The sequence below is a fragment of the Phyllobates terribilis genome, unplaced genomic scaffold (assembly GCF_046119375.1).
Source record: "Phyllobates terribilis strain yellow unplaced genomic scaffold, ASM4611937v1 Scaffold_1__5_contigs__length_1240528914, whole genome shotgun sequence".
Lineage (NCBI taxonomy): Eukaryota > Metazoa > Chordata > Amphibia > Anura > Dendrobatidae > Phyllobates > Phyllobates terribilis.
This window is the reverse complement of record NW_027362761.1, coordinates 383,023,098-383,040,612: the sequence shown is the minus strand read 5'-3', so window position 1 is coordinate 383,040,612 and position 17,515 is coordinate 383,023,098. Positions and strand designations below refer to the sequence as shown.

The following is a 17,515-nucleotide window of genomic DNA, read 5'->3' as shown; positions in this document are numbered from 1 at the left end:
TATGAGTTTCCCATTTCCAAAATGACGCCCGACGAGTCACGCACACGACGCAACAAGGGGCGTGGTTATTCTACTGAGCTGTGATTGGTGAGAAACCTGAAGTTTCTGACCTGGTGGAGGATGTGAGGGCATGGATGGCAGGATGAAGGTGAGTGGTGTCCTGCAGGCTCTGTAGTGCGGGCGGGGTGGGCTCATGGTGGAGGACCGGTATACAATTGGATACCTAATACACTTATGACATATGAAGGTTAACTGTTTCAATCCTGTCTTTTTTTTTTTGTCAGGCTGCACATATTGATTCAGGACCCGAATTAAAGTAAAACCTGTTCTCGCCTCCCATAGGGGCTTAATTCCAGCGCGGCTGTTCCCGGAGAGTGACGGCTGCAGCCAATCACCGTCCGCTGCAGCTCTTACTATGTCATCACAGCGGACGCCCACCCTGGCGGAATATTAAAGGGGTTTTCCCACGAATGAAAGTTCATTTTAAAAATTGTCTGTGTCTGACCGTGTACGGAACATACCACATCTCCTGGGCAGGGGAGGACGCAAAAGACAATACAGACATTACAGCAGGGATCGCAGAGGAGTCATTTTGTGAGGTAAAATATTGTTTAACAACAGGCAGTGAAATGTTTTACCTCATGAAATGAATCCCCTGCGATCCCTGCTGTAATGTCTGTATTGTCTTTTGCGTCCTCCCCTGCCCAGGAGATGTGGTATGTTCCATACACAGTCGGACACAGCCAATTTTTAAAATGAACTTTCTTTCGTGGGAAAACCCCTTTAAGGACCTGCAGCTGATGAGTGGCCGCTGATTGGCTGCAGCCGTCATTTGACCAAAAAAAAAAAACATTTCACTCTCCTTGAACAATGGAACCAACATCGCTGGTATGGGGGCGGCTGCAGATTGGAACTTTTTTATTTTACTTGGGGTCCTGAGTTGATTCAGCTTGGATTGTTCGATAATGTGCGATCCCTTTAGCTGCTGCAGAGCGTCATTCAGAGGCGTGTTCCCTTCCCCCAAGTTGTGCTGCTGTGAGGTGCAGCCATGTGCACCCATGGATGGCTCTGGATGTGGCCGCAGCATTTCTCAGCCTCAGGTCTGGGGTCTCTTACATGCTTGCTAGCTCCTCACTGGTGACAGCTTCATTCCCACAGGTGGTGATGTCCCCGGTGTATCCCAACATCTCTTCCACACAGCATCGCTCAATGCTGTGGATGTGAAATCAGCCTTAAGGCCAGGGTCACACCACCATGTCTTCTCTCATCCGAGAACATCGGTCCAGTTGTGTTAATCACCCTTTGATCACAGTGTGATCCAATTGTGTCAGATGTGGAGAGGGGGGGGGTGAAAACATTTCTCAATTGTTTCAATCTGAAAATTGCAGCGCACTCTGATGTCATCCAGGTGCTGTCCGATGTGTTTGAGAGACCTATTTACTTGCATGGCCGACTGCGATCTAATTTACGGATGCAAATTGGACATGTGCGGGTTTTTTTTTTACTTTTTTCTTTCTTTCCTTGGTCAGAGTCAGAGGAGAGAATCGGACATGGGCACAGCTTTTTTTCTGCTGAAATAAGTCCTTAGTGGATATTTACCATGCAAACATACCCTAAATATCATATTCATTGCATTGATCAAGGTTTCCCACCCTGTGGTATGCGTGCCCTAGGAAATATGCCCGCAGCCTTAGGAGGTGCGCGCTGTGGTTGACCAACCCGCCCTGCTCCCTCCTAGTATCCAGCAATGATCTATTACTGGCTGCCAGGGTTAGGGCAGAGCTTGGGGCAGGATGCAGAGGATTCTCCTCAGTTTTGCCTAAAATTACAGCCCGTTCATAGAAGAGTCCTGTAGCTTGTGCTGCCCTGGCACCACAGTGACCTATGTGACTTACTGCAGCTGCTGTCACACCAGCGTTATCCACCCGCAGCTTCTCAGCGGTGATGTTGGTGCCAACAGTCTGCATAACTATTGGGGAGAGGACTCCCAGTATGCTGTCTCCCCACCCCACCTCATACTGTAGCATGGTAATGCTGTTCTCCGCAGTAATGCACAACATCTGCCAGTACAGCCACTGCTTTCTCTTGGCTGGCAGCCTATGGCAGAACATAGTCATGGTCTTCATCCCTTTCTTCCATGCACATCTTATTTTTTACACCCTCCCACCCCACCCCCCCAACTGTTCATGCTGTCTCACCAAGTACCTTTCTGACCATGCTGCCCATCCAAATTGCCATAAGGGGCACATGCCATTTAACAAGTCGGGGGCACCACTCTTGTGTGAGCGCGTCAGAAAATTATATCTACACCAACCATGGGCAAATGTTGATTTTTCACTATATTTGACATGGTCTGGCTGCATCTGGTGTTGAGAATGTATATCCTTGTGCTTATCCACCTGAAAAGTGCTAGTCAGGCATTATCCCTACAGCCAGATGGTGGTGTGAACCTTGCACATGCCCACTTGGTCTCTACTCTTATAGCTCCTTATATTTGCATTGCTTTCTTACGGAGGACATACTCTGGATGTCACACAGTATATCTCTTTACCCTTCGGATGCTATGTCATCTATTTGCAGGAATAGAAGAATGGATTATCTTCTTAGCTTCCAGAGGAAGAAGGAGACTGATTATTCATATAACCTGCACAGCAATACAAATACTCAGTATCATTCATAAAGCAGCATTTGTTGGCTTTTGGTATGAAAATGACACATTAGTGTGTGAACTGGTCCTGGAGCAGGTTCCTTTTACAACAGTAAATAAGGGCATTTTGCCACAGTATTGTACCACTGGTTCTGGGGCTTTACGGCAGGGACCTGCTAGAGCAGGGTTCCCCAACTCCAGTCCTCAAGGCCCACAAACAGATCATGTTTTCAGGATTTCCTTAGTATTGCACAGGTGATGGAATTATTGCCTGTGCAGGTGATGCAATTATCACCTGTGTAATACTAAGGAAATCCTGAAAACATGACCTGTTGGTGGGCCTTGAGGACTGGAGTTGGGGAACCCTGTGCTAGAGTGAGTAGCCCGCTTGTTACCGTGCATTGGCCTAATGTTGCCTACACAGTTTTCCAACCGCAATGATCAGACTTGTTCTTTCCTATAAATGTATTAGGTTCTGAAGCTTTTCAAGACCCTGCACAGAACAAGACAACACGTGTTCCAGAATGATGTGCGGGCATTAGACGGTGAGCAAGAATTACTAAGTACACCATGTCTTTCTGTTATGTTCATCTTTGTGGATTTCATCGTAAACTGACAGTTGTGCCAAGGCTTAATTGTAAAGTGCTGCAGAATTTGTTGGCGCTATATAAATAAAATTATTATTCTTATTACTATTAATAATAATGTTATTATTATTATTATTATTTATTATGGACAAATGGGTTGTGGCCTCTGCACTGTCATAAAAAAACTCTGTACAATCTTTTTGGCTCAATGCCACACATTGTCAGAGCATCTCCTATCTCTACCCTCCCTCAATCGGCTAGTACAATTATATCTGTGGGTTGTTGATTGGTAAAACTGGCTTTAGTGGGATGTTCCAACAGTGAGATCCCCTTTATTCCACTGAGCCTTTTTTATGCAACTGGAGGATTCAATTTGACACTTCTGATTCACACATGTCAAAAAGTGGGCTCATTCAGACGAGCGTATTTTCCATTTATATGTTTCCATTTGCCAAACAATCTGCACAGAAACCAATGCACGTGACTGTTCTTTTACATAAGGACGTGGACACGTAGCATGCACTATTCTGATTATTTTTCAGATCAAACTCTCCCATTAAACTCCATTGGTGCAAATAAAAAATGGGTCCTCTATGGACACTGCTTATATGACATTGTTTTTTAATGGCGCAATTGCTATTATTAAAATAGAAAACTGTATTTGGCCTTTCACTTTTTTTTTTTTTCTTTTTTTTTTTTTTTATATTGTGGATGTATTAAATAGAGTTGTTAAAAAAACGGACATACAGATGCCAAATAATGGATAAAAGAGGTTCCCCAGGCTTGGGGCAAAAGGTTGCAGTTACTCTATGTGACTGCAGACTGCCATATGTGCATGCTGTCACGATTCTAGTGCGATCGGCCGGTCCCATGACCCCTTGTATGCAGATTACATGGTGTATATAGGGGGCTGTGTGCAGGCTCTTATGGTGTATATAGGGGGCTGTCAGCATACTTAATTCTGATCAATATTAAGTCATACAACTAATATTCATCAAAATAATTATGTTAATATTGAGCAGAAATAATTTCAGCCTATTGGTTCGGCTCTTAGCAACAGTCATTGTCTCTCATGTGGCCCTTTGGGAAAATTAATTGCCTACTCCTGCAGTAGATTCATTATGCCCAAATCACAGGCAGCACGAATCAGACACTGGCTATGGTATTTCAGAGTAAACCTATTTTGAAAAGCCGACCAGGACTATGTGCCTGAAAAAAACTAGTTTAGGGCAAGTTCACTGCATCTTCGACACTCAGCTGACTCTTCAGAGTATGTTTTCTTTGAAGAAACTTTCAGAGTAAAACATGCACTGCTGCATGAGTCTTCTGTCAGGTTGCTATTAAAAAACAACACTGAGAAAAAACTTCATAACATTCACACATTGTTTGAGAAGGAGGCCTTAAGGTGGAACTTCACTTTTAAAGAACTACAGCAGCGTTCCCCCAATTAGCGCTGCCAGAATGAATAGGACCTGCTGACTGATCCATGAAAACGTACTTTACCTTTCCCTGTAAGAAATGGCATTTTGAACATTGCCTTAGACTATAAATAGTCCCCAAAATGTTCCCTGAGTGCAGACATTGTAAGTAGAATCAGCAGCTTGCAGTGCCTTGAAAAAGTATTTTTTCCTTTCACCCATGACAGCACCACCTGAGAGAAGGGATCCGCCAATCAAGGACAGGAAACATACAGAATAAAAGGGCAGAATCTCTGCCCCGCATCACTTGGTTTCATGTCATTGATGGGAACCAATACATAGATTGTCCGGTGCGGAATGAAGAAAAGAAGTCTCCTATCCAGGTCCTGCCCGGTCGCCTAGGAGAAGTGAGAGGTCTGCTGAGCTGGTGTGCGGGTCCTGGAGGTACCATAGCGGGTCCATGGGGTCTTGGCTGGTGCACAGGTAGCGACAGCAGCACCTCTGTGTGTCTGCTGGCCACCGCGTCGTCCAGGGTATGTGCATGACGAGTGCGCCGGTGACGTGGGACCTGGAAGTGTTGAAGTACTTACGGTAGAGGTCCGGAGGAGGCGGCCATTGGGGGGGAGGTGCTGTCCAGGCTGGTCCCTTATTTAAATGCGGTTTAAGACCGCCAGAAGAGTGGTGACTCCGCACTTCCGCCCATGTTTGGCATGGAGCAGCAAACGCAGCTGCAAGTCCAGCAGCACTCGAGACCGAAGCAGCAGCAGCAAGGATGATGCAGTGATTGCCAGTCAATTTCTCCTGCTGTTGTGCAAATGGAACAGACAACCAGTAGAAATGATAGGCAATTAGTAAGACAACCCCTATCAAGGAGTGGTTCTTCAGGTGGGGACTACAGACCATTTCTCTGTTCTTATCCTTTTTGGCTGTTGTTTTGGTTACATTTGCATTTTGTCATTGCTCTCAGCCCTATAGGTACAGTAGCATGAGGCGGTGTCTGCAGTACAACCCACAGAAGTTGCTCAGGTAGTGCAGCTCATCCAGGATGGCACATCTATGCAAGCTGTGGCAAGAAGGGTAGCTATGTCTGTCAGCACAATGTGCAGAGCATGGAGCAGATACCAAGTGACAGCCCAATACACCAAGAGACGTGGAGGGGTCGTAGAAGGGCAACAGCAACCCAGCAACAGGATCGCTACCTCCTTTGTGCAAGGAGGAACAGGAGGAGAAGTGCCAGAGCCCTGCAAAAATGACCACCAGCCGGCCACTTACATCCATGCGTCTGCTCAAACTGGCAGAAACCGACTCAATGAGGGTTGTGTGAGGACCCGATGTCCATAAGTGGGTGTTGTGCTTACAGCCCAGCACTTTACAGGGCGATTGGCATTTGCCAGAGAACATCAAGATTGGCAGATTCTACTTTGGCACCCTGTGCCAAATGAGAGCAGGTTCACACTGAGCACATGTGACAGACGTGAGAGTCTGGAGACAACGTGAAGAACGTTCTACTCCCTGCAACATCCTCCAGCATGACCGGTTTGGCAGTGGGTCAGTAATGGTGTGGGGATGCATTTCTTTGGAGGGCCGCACAGCCCTCCATGTGCTAGTCAGGGGTACCCTGACTGCCATTAGGTACCGAGATGAGATCCTCAGACCCATTGTGAGACCATATGCAGGTGCAGTGGGCCCTGTGTTCCTTCTGATGCATGACAATGCTAGGCCTCATGTGGCTGAAGTGTGTCAGCAGTTCCTGCATGATGAAAGCATTGATGCTTTGGACTGGCCTGCCCGTTCCCCAGACCTGAATCCAATTGAGAACATCTGGCACATCGTGTCTCGTTTCATTCACCAACGCGACGCTTCACCACAGACTGTTCATGAGTTGACTGATGCTTTAATCCAGGTCTGGGAGGAGATCCCTCATGAGACTATCCGCCACCTCCTCAGGAGCATGCCCAGGCATTATAGGGAGGTCATACAGACACGTGGCGGCCACACACACTACTGAGCATCATTTCCTTGTCTTGAGGCATTTCCACTGAAGTTGGATCAGCCTGTAATTTGAGTTTCCACTTTGACTTTGAATATCATTCCAAATCCGGACCTCCATGGGATGTTAGTTTTGATTTACATTGATCATTTTTATGTTTTATTGAATAAAGATTTGCAACTGAAATATTTCAGTGATATATAGGATGTGGTATTTTAGTGTTCCCTTTATTTTCTTGAGCAGTGTATATTAAGGGGGGTCCCTTGGGGAAAACCCAGTTCAGAGTATTATAACCAAAGATGCAAATCCAAGAGGATAGGGAGCACGTTCAGAGGAAGCGCTACTCCAGGGAGGTTGGACAGTAGAGGAAAAGTTAGAGCCCTCCAATCTAAAAGAACTAACTGCAGTGAAATATGCAGTGGAGTCTTGTCATCAATACAAGACCGACATGTTCGTATTTTCGTATTCTATCGGACAACATGGTGACAGTGTTATATATCAACCATCATGGAAGAGCTCGATCCGACCTGCTGTCAGTAACTGAGCAGATCTTTCAGATAGCGGAAGACCATCTCTCTTCACTAACAGCGTTACACATAAAAGGGAAACAAAACCCAAAGGCAAACTTTGTGCCGCACTTGGTTGAGGCAAGGAGAATGGAGCCTGAATCCAGCTGTTTTTCAGCAGATTGTAGAGATATGGGATCCCCCAGACCTGTGAAGTTTTGCTCACTAAAATCCCAGGGAACATACACATATGGTAGATGTCTTTCAGATCAGATGGGACTTTGACCTGGTTTATATTTTTCCACCACTAATGTTGATTCCGGCAGTACCAAAGAATATCAGGCAAGAGTCATTTTAATAGCACCACTCTGGCCCAAAAGACCATGGTTCCCATGGATGGGGTTGATGTTAGTCACCGATCCTTGGGTGCTGCCAGAGGTCCCGGATCTACACATCCAAGGTCCAATCTGTCACCCCCCAGGTTATTGGGTATCACTGGCTGCTTGGAATTTGAAAGGTCACTTTTAGGACATCAAGGTTTTTCACCTAATCTTGTCTCCACATTTCTCTAAAGTAGGAAACCAGTAACAACTAGGATCTATGATAGGACCTGGAAGAAGTTCCGCAGCACCTCAGATGTAAGACTACAACATGGAATTTCTCCAGACGGGACTGGATAGGGGTCTATCCATTAATACCCTTAAAGTACAGATTTCAGCCTTGGGAGCACTATATAATTATGACTTGGCAAGTAATAGATGGCTAATGACATTCTTAAGATCGTGCATCAGATAAAAAACAGTTGTTTCCCTGAAAATTCCACCTTGGGATTTGAAACTGGTACTGGAGGCACTAATCCACTCCCCTTTTGAACCAATAGATTCTGTGTCTGTCAAAATCCTTACTTTGAAAACAACTCTCTTGGTGGCCTTAACACCTTCTCCTAGGGTTAGTGACATTCAGGCCTTGTCAGTTAGAGCTCACTTTATGCAAATCCTGGATGACAGTGTTGTCTTTAAACCAGACCCTGCTTACCTTCCTAAAGTTGCCATTAGATTTCATAGGAGTCAGGAGGTTGTCCTTCCTTCTTTTTTGTTCCCCAAGAATCTCAAGGAAGAAAAGTTTCACTCCTTAGTAGGGTTGAGCGAGTATGTTCTGTCCGAGTATGCTCGGGCCGAGCTCAGAGTATTTACAGCTGCTCGGTGATAAGGTTAAATCGCTCCCATGTGCATGATTTGCAACTGTTTGACAGCTTTATTACATGTGAGGAATGTGTAAGAAATAGACATTCCTCACATGTAATAAAGCTGTCAAACAGTTGTAAATCATGCACACGGGAGCGATTTAACCTGATCACCGAGCAGCTGTAAATACTCTGAGCTCGGCCCGAGCATACTCGGCGAAAGGGTTAATAGAACATACTCGGTCAACACTACTCCTTAGATGTTAGAAGGTGCCTGATAAAATATCGTTTGCCAATAAGGCCATTGCAGCCTCATTGGCAGAAGCAGACGTTTCTATCGACCAAATACAGTTATATGAAAAAGTTTGGGCACCCCTATTAATCTTAAGCTTAATGTTTTCTTAAAATTGGTGTTTTTGCAACAGCTATTTCAGTTTGATATATGTAATAACTGTTGGAGACAGTAATATTTCTGCCTTGAAATGAGGTTTATTGTACTAACAGAAAATGTGCAATCTGCATTCAAACAAAATTTGACAGGTGCATAAGTATGGGCACACTTATCATTTTCTAGTTTTAAATACTCCTACCTACTTTTTACTGACTTACTAAAGCACTTTTTTTGGTTTTGTAACCTCATTGAGCTTTGAACTTCATAGCCAGGTGTATGCAATCATGAGAAAAGCTACTTAAAGTGGCCACTTGCTAGTTGTTCTCATGTTTGAATCTCCTCTGAAGAGTGGCATCATGGGCTCCTCAAAACAACTGTCAAATGATCTGAAAACAAAGATTATTCAACATAGTTGTTCAGGGGAAGGATACAAAAAGCTGTCTCAGCGATTTAACCTGTCAGTTTCCACTGTGAGGAACATAGTAAGGAAATGGAAGAACACAGGGACAGTTCTTGTTAAGGCCAGAAGTGGCAGGCCAAGAAAAACATCAGAAAGGCAGAGAAGAAGAATGGTGAGATCAGTCAAGGACAATCCTCAGACCACTTCCAGAGAGCTGCAACATTAACTTGCTGCAGATGGTGTCACTGTGCATCGGTCAACTATACAACGCACTTTGCACAAGGAGAAGCTGTATGGGAGAGTGATGCGAAAGAAGCCGTTTCTGCAAGCACGCCACAAACAGAGTCGGCTGAGGTATGCAAAAGCACATTTGGAGAAGCCAATTTCTTTTTGGAAGAAGGTCCTGTGGACTGATGAAACCAAGATTGAGTTGTTTGGTTATGCAAAAAGGCGTTATGCATGGCGGCAAAAAAACACAGCATTCCAAGAAAAACACTTGCTACCCACAGTAAAATTTGGTGGAGGTTCCATCATGCTTTGGGGCTGTGTGGCCAATGCCGGCACCGGGAATCTTGTTAAGGTTGAGGGACGCATGGATTCCACTCAGTATCTGCAGATTCTTGACAATAATGTTCAAGAATCAGTGATAAAGTTGAAGTTACGCAGGGGATGGATCTTTAAGCAAGACAATGATCCAAAACACCGCTCCAAATCTACTCAGGCATTCATGCAGAGGAACAATTACAATGTCCTGGAATGGCCATCCCAGTCCCCAGACCTGAATATCATTGAACATCTGTGGGATCATTTGAAGAGGGCTGTCCATGCTCGGCGACCATCAAACTTAACTGAACTGAAATTGTTTTGTAAAGAGGAATGGTCAAAAATACCTTCATCCAGGATCCAGGAACTCATTAAAAGCTACAGGAAGCGACTAGAGGCTGTTATTTTTGCAAAAGGAGGATCTACTAAATATTAATGTCACTTTTCTGGTGAGGTGCCCATACTTATGCACCTGTCAAATTTTGTTTGAATGCAGATTGCACATTTTCTCTTAGTACAATAAACCTCATTTTAAGGCAGAAACATTACTGTGTCCAACAGTTATTACATATATCAAACTGAAATAGCTGTTGCAAAAACACCAATTTTTATAAAACATTAAGCTTAAGATTAATAGGGGTGCTCAAACTTTTTCATATAACTGTATGTAAGGCTGCAACGTGGTCCTCTCCTACATTCTGTAAGAACTATAGGTTTGATTTATTCTCGGCCACTGATTTATCCTTCGGGAGCAGGGTTCTACAGGTAGTGGTCCCTCCCTTAAGCAGATTCCATTCTCTGTAAATTTCTCAGGTGGTGCTGTCATGAGTGAAAGGAAAAGACAAAATTACTTACCATAGGATTTTCCATAACCCATGACAGCACCCTAATAATTCCCGCTTAGACACAGATAATGGGTGTACACTGACTGAAGTGCATGTATAGTTAAAAAAAAAAAATTAGTATGGTGTTTATGTTGCTGTATAATTGTTGATGGAGGTCCTCTTGTGCTCTGTAACCCAACTGATGCGGGGAGACTTTTTGCCCACAACCTTTCTCAGGTTGTGCTGTCATGGGTTTTGGAAAATCCTATTACTGGTAAGTAATTTCGTCTTTTTCAAGGCACTGTACAGTGACATGACTTGGGCATATAATGCATATGGCATAAGGCATGTAATACAAGTCTAACTATTTAGCACCGTTAAAATAAGGTTTACATGAATATAAAGCAGTAGTAAACCTCGCTGTAAGTAGATTCAAGGATCTTTTTCTTTCCTATCAATTTCTTTTGTGGTTTTTTTGTTGTATGATCATAAATCTTTTTTACACTAGCAATCCATTCAATATTCACTTATAATCGATGTTCTCCATGACCAATGAGAGCTGTTACTTTACTTCTCATAAAGGAGCCAATATTAATCTGTTACAGAGGCTTGTTTTGTTGCTCCTGACTATACAGGATTGGTCTGTCGCCGTTGCAATGTAGTGTTGCGTGACAGCCATTTTTCTGTATGGCAATTGGCTCTTGTGTCTATAAAGTCAATATGCCCTAATTGGATAGTGATACAACCCCTAAATGAACCTCCATTTGTATACTCTTGAGTTTATAGATTGGCTGTTTTATATTTTAGCTGCCAGACAGAAAATCAATGAAGAATTCCGGAAGAATAGAAATGAAAGTGCTCCTGAAAGAATATCTGAGGTACGTACCCTTTATTTCACCATTCATGTGAGTTGTCAGATATCAGGTTTTACCTTAGAAACATCTGACTAAAAATTCTAAAAACTTAGAAGCAGCAAACTTTGTGAAACCTAAAATTTCTGTCAGTTGTAAAACTTTTGGCGATGACTGTGTATGTTAATTCTACTACAAAAGTCTGAACATGACTAAGACTGCTTATGTGCTTTCCTTACTATTATAATGAATCACAGTAGTTTCCTTACAGGAGAATAGTATGACTTCATAGTCTGTGTCAAAATGCCAGAGCTCATGGTCCATGGTGATCCTTTGAATCAATCCTGCTAAAAGTAACTTTGAAAATGTATCTACTGCTCAAAGGTTTTAAGTTTAGTTTACCTGAACTGCATCACTGGAGATCCTTTGTCTTCTAGGCCATATTTCTCAACCTGTGGTACATGTTTCCCAAGGGGCACAAATTATGTACACACGTGGTCAAAAATTGTTGGTACCCCTCGTTTAATGAAAGGGAAACCCACAATGGTCACAGAAATAACAGACACCTACCCTGACCCTAACAGTAGGGGCGCCCTAGCATGCCCTAATCCACGGGATACCTCAAAAGGTGATGATGCCGTGGCCTCCGCCCTAACTCCTGAGTTAGCCCTCCACTTGATCTCCTCCCCCACCCCGGGAAGAGGGTCGCTACTGTGCACTGTAGTACACCAACCCGACAAACAGGGCAACACGGACGGGGGTTAACAGAAAACTCCAGGCACACAAAATATTTACACACATATAACAGAGGGAAACACCGGGGTGTGAAGTAGATAAACCAAAATGGAGAAGGATAAGGAATAACCACGCATACAAACCAGACACCAGTCACAAGTTATTCCTCCCAACCTCCTTCTCATTAGATACTCCACTCCCTCCTAGTCATGCAGCAAAAGCTATCTCTGACGAGGATTCGTATCAGAGCCTAGATTATATAGGGAAAAGGAGTGGCTAACCGAACTCAGCTGTTAGAACAGCGAAATCCAACATGGCCACTTAACCCCTGTTCTGCTGGAAGAAAATAAACACATTTAAAATGATGGAGAAGTGCTTCTTCTTGGAGCTGGAGCAGGAGCCCTCTGGCGCTGAGGTCAGCCCGGCTCTTACCTGTTGCGGTAACCCCGTGACACAGCCTTAGTGTTATGTCTATAGACTGCCAAGTGGCTTTTGGCCTGCTTAGTTGCCACATTGTCATAGCCTGCAGAGTCTTTAGAGTTGCACATAAAGGGAATGTTTAAATACCTAAATCAGGTTTTTTTTTTTTTTAAAGGGAACCTGTCATCTGATTCTTGCTGCCCTTAATGGAGGCAGCATGAATCAGAGCTCGGCTATACGATTATCGACAGGTATATATATCTGTAAAATGCTCCAGTGTTTCAGCGAAAACAAACTTTAAATATCCAGCTGTGGACAATATCCAGACACCTGACTAGCCCAGCGCCGCCGCCTTCTATTCCCCGTGCCACTGAAGGGTGATTGACAGGCCTCCCGTTCCAAATGTTTTTGTCTATTGCTTGACCAATCATAAGACTAAGCGTTGTCATGCAGAAAAACAAAAGAACACATCCCCAAAAATCAGAAGAACAATCTTTCTCCTGTGAAGCGTAATGATAGACAGCCCTGGTCTCAATCCTGCTCTCTGCTCCTACTGTGTGGTTTAGAGCAAAGCTAAGTTTGATTACAAACACCCCCAGCTTTCACCTCTCCAGTAGGGAGGAGGGGAATATAGCAGAGCTAAGTTTCAGTGCAAATACCCCTGCATCTCTCCTCTCATAGGGAGGTCAGCTCAGCTGTTTCCTCCTACCCCCACACTGACTTCTATGAAATGAAAGCTGGAAGTGTTTGTGATGATTCTTTGCAACTACTATGTAGAGTACAGCATAGCGGAGATCATTGTCTATCAATACATGTGACAATGGGGAAGGTATGTTCTTCTGACTTTCTGGAAGCATGGTTTCCCCTTCATGACACTTCCTGTTTATAATTGGTCCAGCTTATCCAGAGAAAGAAGTACATTCCCCGTAGACAAATCTCTGGTAACACCCAGTTAGGCTGGTCATAAATTATCACCTAAATTTTAGAAGCTAATATATAATCTAGGAGAGGAGAAATTTAAAGAAAAATATATCAAAAATACTTTGTATTCAGCATTGCAGCCAGTCTTGCATGATGTGGCCAGATTAACATGCAAATACTGGGGATAAGTCCTCTTGTAAATATATTTTACATTTTTTGTATAAAAAGGGGTGGGTTTAAATCAAAATTTAACCACTTTACAGCCTGGGGCGTATTAGTACGCACAGGCTGTCACCCCCTGTTCAGTGAGGGCTCCGGAGCTGAGCCCACACTGAACCGGGCACATGTCAGCTGATTCTTACAGCTGATAGTGGAATCGCGATCCACCCGCGGCTGTTAACATGTTAAATGCCACAGTTAATCTATGACAGCGGCATTTAACATCGCCACGCTGGAAGCGCGTCACTTACCCCGCCTATCGGTGACCCCGTCACGTGATCGCGGGTCACTGATGGGTGGGCATGACAACCCTGGGTCTGCAACAGACCCCAGTAGTTATGTGCTGATCGCTATGAGCGCCACCTAGTGGTCGGCGCTCATAGCACAGGACCATTTCTGCTACACAGAGGTGATCTGCTGATCACCTCTATGTAGCAGAGGCGATCAGACAGTTGCTGCTTCTAGTCTCCTATGGAGACTATAGAAGCAAGCAAAAAGTGAAAAAAAAAATAGTTTTTAAAAAAATTAAAAGAATATAAAAGTTTAAATCACCCCCCTTTCGCCCCATTCAAAATAAAATAATTGAAAAACAAAACCACATACACATATTTGGTATCGCCACTTTCAGAATCACCCGATCTATCAATATAAAAAAAAGAATTAATCTGATCGGTAAACGGCGTAACGAGAAAAAAATTCTGAAAAATGGAGACGCTACGGGTCTTGGAAAATGGCGCCATTTTTTTTTTTTTTTTTTTTTTTTTTTATAGCAAACTTTGGAATTTCTTTTCACCACTTAAATAAAACATAACCTGTACATGTTTGGTGTCTACGAACTCGTAATGACCTGGAGAATAAGAATGGCAGGTCAGTTTTAGCATTCAGTGAACGTAGTAAAAAAAATGTAAAAAAAGATCTGTGGTATTGTACTTTTTTTGCAATTTCACCGCACTTGGAATTTTTTTCCCGTTTTCCCGTACACGATATGGTAATACAAGTAATGTCGTTCAAAAGTACAACTCGTCCCGCAAAAAATAAGCCCTCACACGGCCATATTGACCAAAAAATAAAAACTTTATGGCTCTGGGAACAAGGGGAGCAAAAAATGGAAATGCAAAAACTGAAAATCCCAAGGTTGCAAAGGCGTTAAAAAAATACTTTTTGTATATATATTTTTTGTTAGAATTCTTGCAATTTTAACAAATGCCAATAAGCCTTCCTGTTTTGTACATTGGCAGCAATAGACAGATCCTGATTCGCTCACTTCTGCTGAAGTGGTTTACTGGCTTGCAAGGTTGTGGAAGAGGTGATCTATGATATAACCTGTTGTAAAATGGCGGATCCTTTGTTCTTCTGTCTGTAATGATAATAAGACTGCTGAAAAGTCTGAACAGTAAATGAGTGTAATATTAGGCTTAGTGGCCAGTGTAAAAATGCAAGTTTTAATAATAATAGTAATGATTTTGATTTTATAGTGATCTAAAAATATATAAAAAATACACTTAACATGAAAACGTGTAACAATAGGCCATCGTCTGCTGATGCGCTCCCCTTACCGCATTTGTATATACCACACATTTACCATATTCCATATTTTTTGAAAATGGTAAATTAAATGTTTTGCGCTCATCTGAAACCTTTTTTTTTCTTTTTTGTTTTAAGCTGATAACAATTGGACAAGATGTTGAAGTTTTGTTGAGGACAACAGTTATCCAAGGGGTCCACACTGATTCTAATACAATAGGTATGAGTTCCTATGTTTTTCTGGAGGAGCACTATGTGGGAATTGCATATTGGAGGAAATGTATCAATCACCCCTTTGGTAGTTTTTTTTTTTTGTTATTTCAAAACAAAAAAAAAAAAGTTAGCACACTACAGCGCTTGACATATTTGCATAATAATTTGCAACTTTTTTATTTACGTTTCTAGAAAGCGGGTAGAGTTTTTAAAGGAGCAGCGCCTCATGTAGTCTGACAAATTTACTATAGTTATGGCAGAGACTGGTGTAAATTACAGTAAAAGACTTCGCCATCCACTTGCTAGAATAGACTAGATTGTATACTGCATAAGATGCAGCTAATTTATTATGAGGAGTGCACCTTATTCTAAATTAGAAATAGATAAAGGCAGAGAACCACATAGGGAATATCGCTTACACAGGACATTTTAGAAATGTGGGCAGAAAGTAACTAAACTCTTTAAATACACATTATTTCTAAAACAACTGAAAACTGTATTTTCCTACCCCACCCTCCCCTCCCCCCCCAAAAAAAATGCATTACTAACTTATTTGTTTTGTTTTGTTCCAGTTCTGCAGCCAAGGGAAGATGTCCTTCTAGACAATATGCCATACTGTGATGCACCCAAGAAATAACACCTAAGCTCCATGTTTTTAATCCTTTTATCGCCAGTTTTTTCAGCTTTTGGTTACACTTCATTCTAAGGAAAGAGAACTTGCGGCATAAATGCGGAATGGAAAATGTGTAAATTTAATTTGCCAACTTTTGGTAAAAATTGCTTTGAAGTCAGCTGTTATGAACGAAGCCTTTTGTAAATTATTGTACAGTGAATAAAATGTTTTAATTTTATGAAATATTCTGTTTTCTGATCAGTTGTAGCATCATAAGAAAAAGTCTATATGGTCAGCTCCAGCATCTCTTATGTACCTGCAGAAGTAAGAGGTTGTCCACTACGGACCATCGAATTTTTGTAAGAAGAGACTCCAGAAAACTCGCTGATCACATCCCTGCTGGGCACACAACTATTATGGGTTATCTATGGGTGAGGCCTTGCAACAATTGTCCCGTACTCCTGTAACAGACAGACAGGTAGACAGCTTGCGAAGACCAACCTGCTACTACTTTCTATGGCCCCTGCTTCCTAGTACATGTTGTAGCAGAATCGTAGTGTGTGCTTGTGTAAGGTAAGTTGGGTTGACGGAATATATCATTCAATTATTAGTACTACCTTTAATAATATAGATTTAACCCTGATAAATGATGGCTTCAGCAGCAATGTAACAGTACGGTCTAGTCTCTGTCTGCACAGTGTTTAGGGGGTAACATTTCCTTAGAGAATATTTAATCTCTCCTTTGTGACGAGATATAATGTTCTTAATTAATTATACTTGAGAGCAGTTTAATTAAAGGAAAGTGCAAGAGGCCTTTGTTTGGAGCTGAAAATAAGCCTGCACGGTATTTTTCTGTTGTATCTAGTGATGAGCACAAGAGGTCATTACTCGAGTTTGCCGAGGGTGCTCGAGTGACATGTTCGCGTCTCTGTGGCTTTTACAAAGCCACAAAACATGCAGGGATTGCCCGTATTTGTCAGGCAATCTCCGCATGTTTTGTGGCTATCTAACATCCGTGAAACATGCTGGCACGGGGACTCGAACATGTCACTCGATCACACGAGATGCTTGGTGCAGACCCGAGTACCCTAGGCAAACTCGAATAATGACCACTTGCATAGTAGTATCCCAAAAAAACTGTTCCCATTAATGCTAAATTTCTCCATAAATTCTGGCAATAAATGTATAGTCACAGACTTGACATCAAAGTTTATATTTATGAAGTTCAGGATTTAACCTCAAGGTGGCACTCACACACCAAAAGACTAGCATTTTCAACCTTACTACCGTAGGTCAGTCTAGCGTTTAGGTTCCATTCTCACAGGGTTTTGTTCCCAATGGACAAAATGTTGCCAAAATACTGTAATTCTGCGTGATAAAAGTAGTTTGCATAATTTTAAATTTATATACATGTACTGTGCAAACGTTTTGGGCAGGTGTAGAAAAAATGCAGCAAAGTAAGAATGTTTTTTTAAGAAAAAGAAAAAAAGGTTACATTTATTTTTATCAATTAACAAAATGGAAAGAGAA

At 42.6% G+C, this 17,515-nt stretch overlaps 1 protein-coding gene across 2 annotated transcripts; it reads left to right on the top strand.

The window, feature by feature from the left end:
- Positions 1-56: 56 nt before the first annotated feature.
- Positions 57-16,209, top strand: LYRM7 (LYR motif containing 7). 2 transcript variants are annotated; one of them, XM_073676501.1, is made up of 5 exons: positions 57-148; positions 3,120-3,192; positions 11,297-11,367; positions 15,298-15,379; positions 15,945-16,205. In XM_073676501.1, the coding sequence occupies exons 1-5, from the start codon at positions 131-133 to the stop codon at positions 16,007-16,009; spliced, it is 309 nt and encodes a 102-aa protein (XP_073532602.1). In that variant the 5' UTR covers positions 57-130; the 3' UTR covers positions 16,010-16,205. The 2 variants fall into 2 exon arrangements, with proteins under 2 accessions (XP_073532602.1, XP_073532594.1); XM_073676493.1 differs by lacking the exon at positions 57-148 and adding an exon at positions 784-1,100 and having other exon boundaries at positions 15,945-16,209.
- Positions 16,210-17,515: the final 1,306 nt, after the last annotated feature.

Bases quoted from the DNA above. Each gene is read 5' to 3' on its own strand.
- LYRM7 (XM_073676493.1), top strand. From the start codon at position 966: ATGTGCGATCCCTTTAGCTGCTGCAGAGCGTCATTCAGAGGCGTGTTC. The intron at 1,101-3,119 runs GTCTGGGGTCTC...TAAATGTATTAG, and splicing joins GCAGCATTTCTCAGCCTCAG to GTTCTGAAGCTTTTCAAGAC. The intron at 3,193-11,296 runs GTGAGCAAGAAT...TTTATATTTTAG, and splicing joins TGATGTGCGGGCATTAGACG to CTGCCAGACAGAAAATCAAT.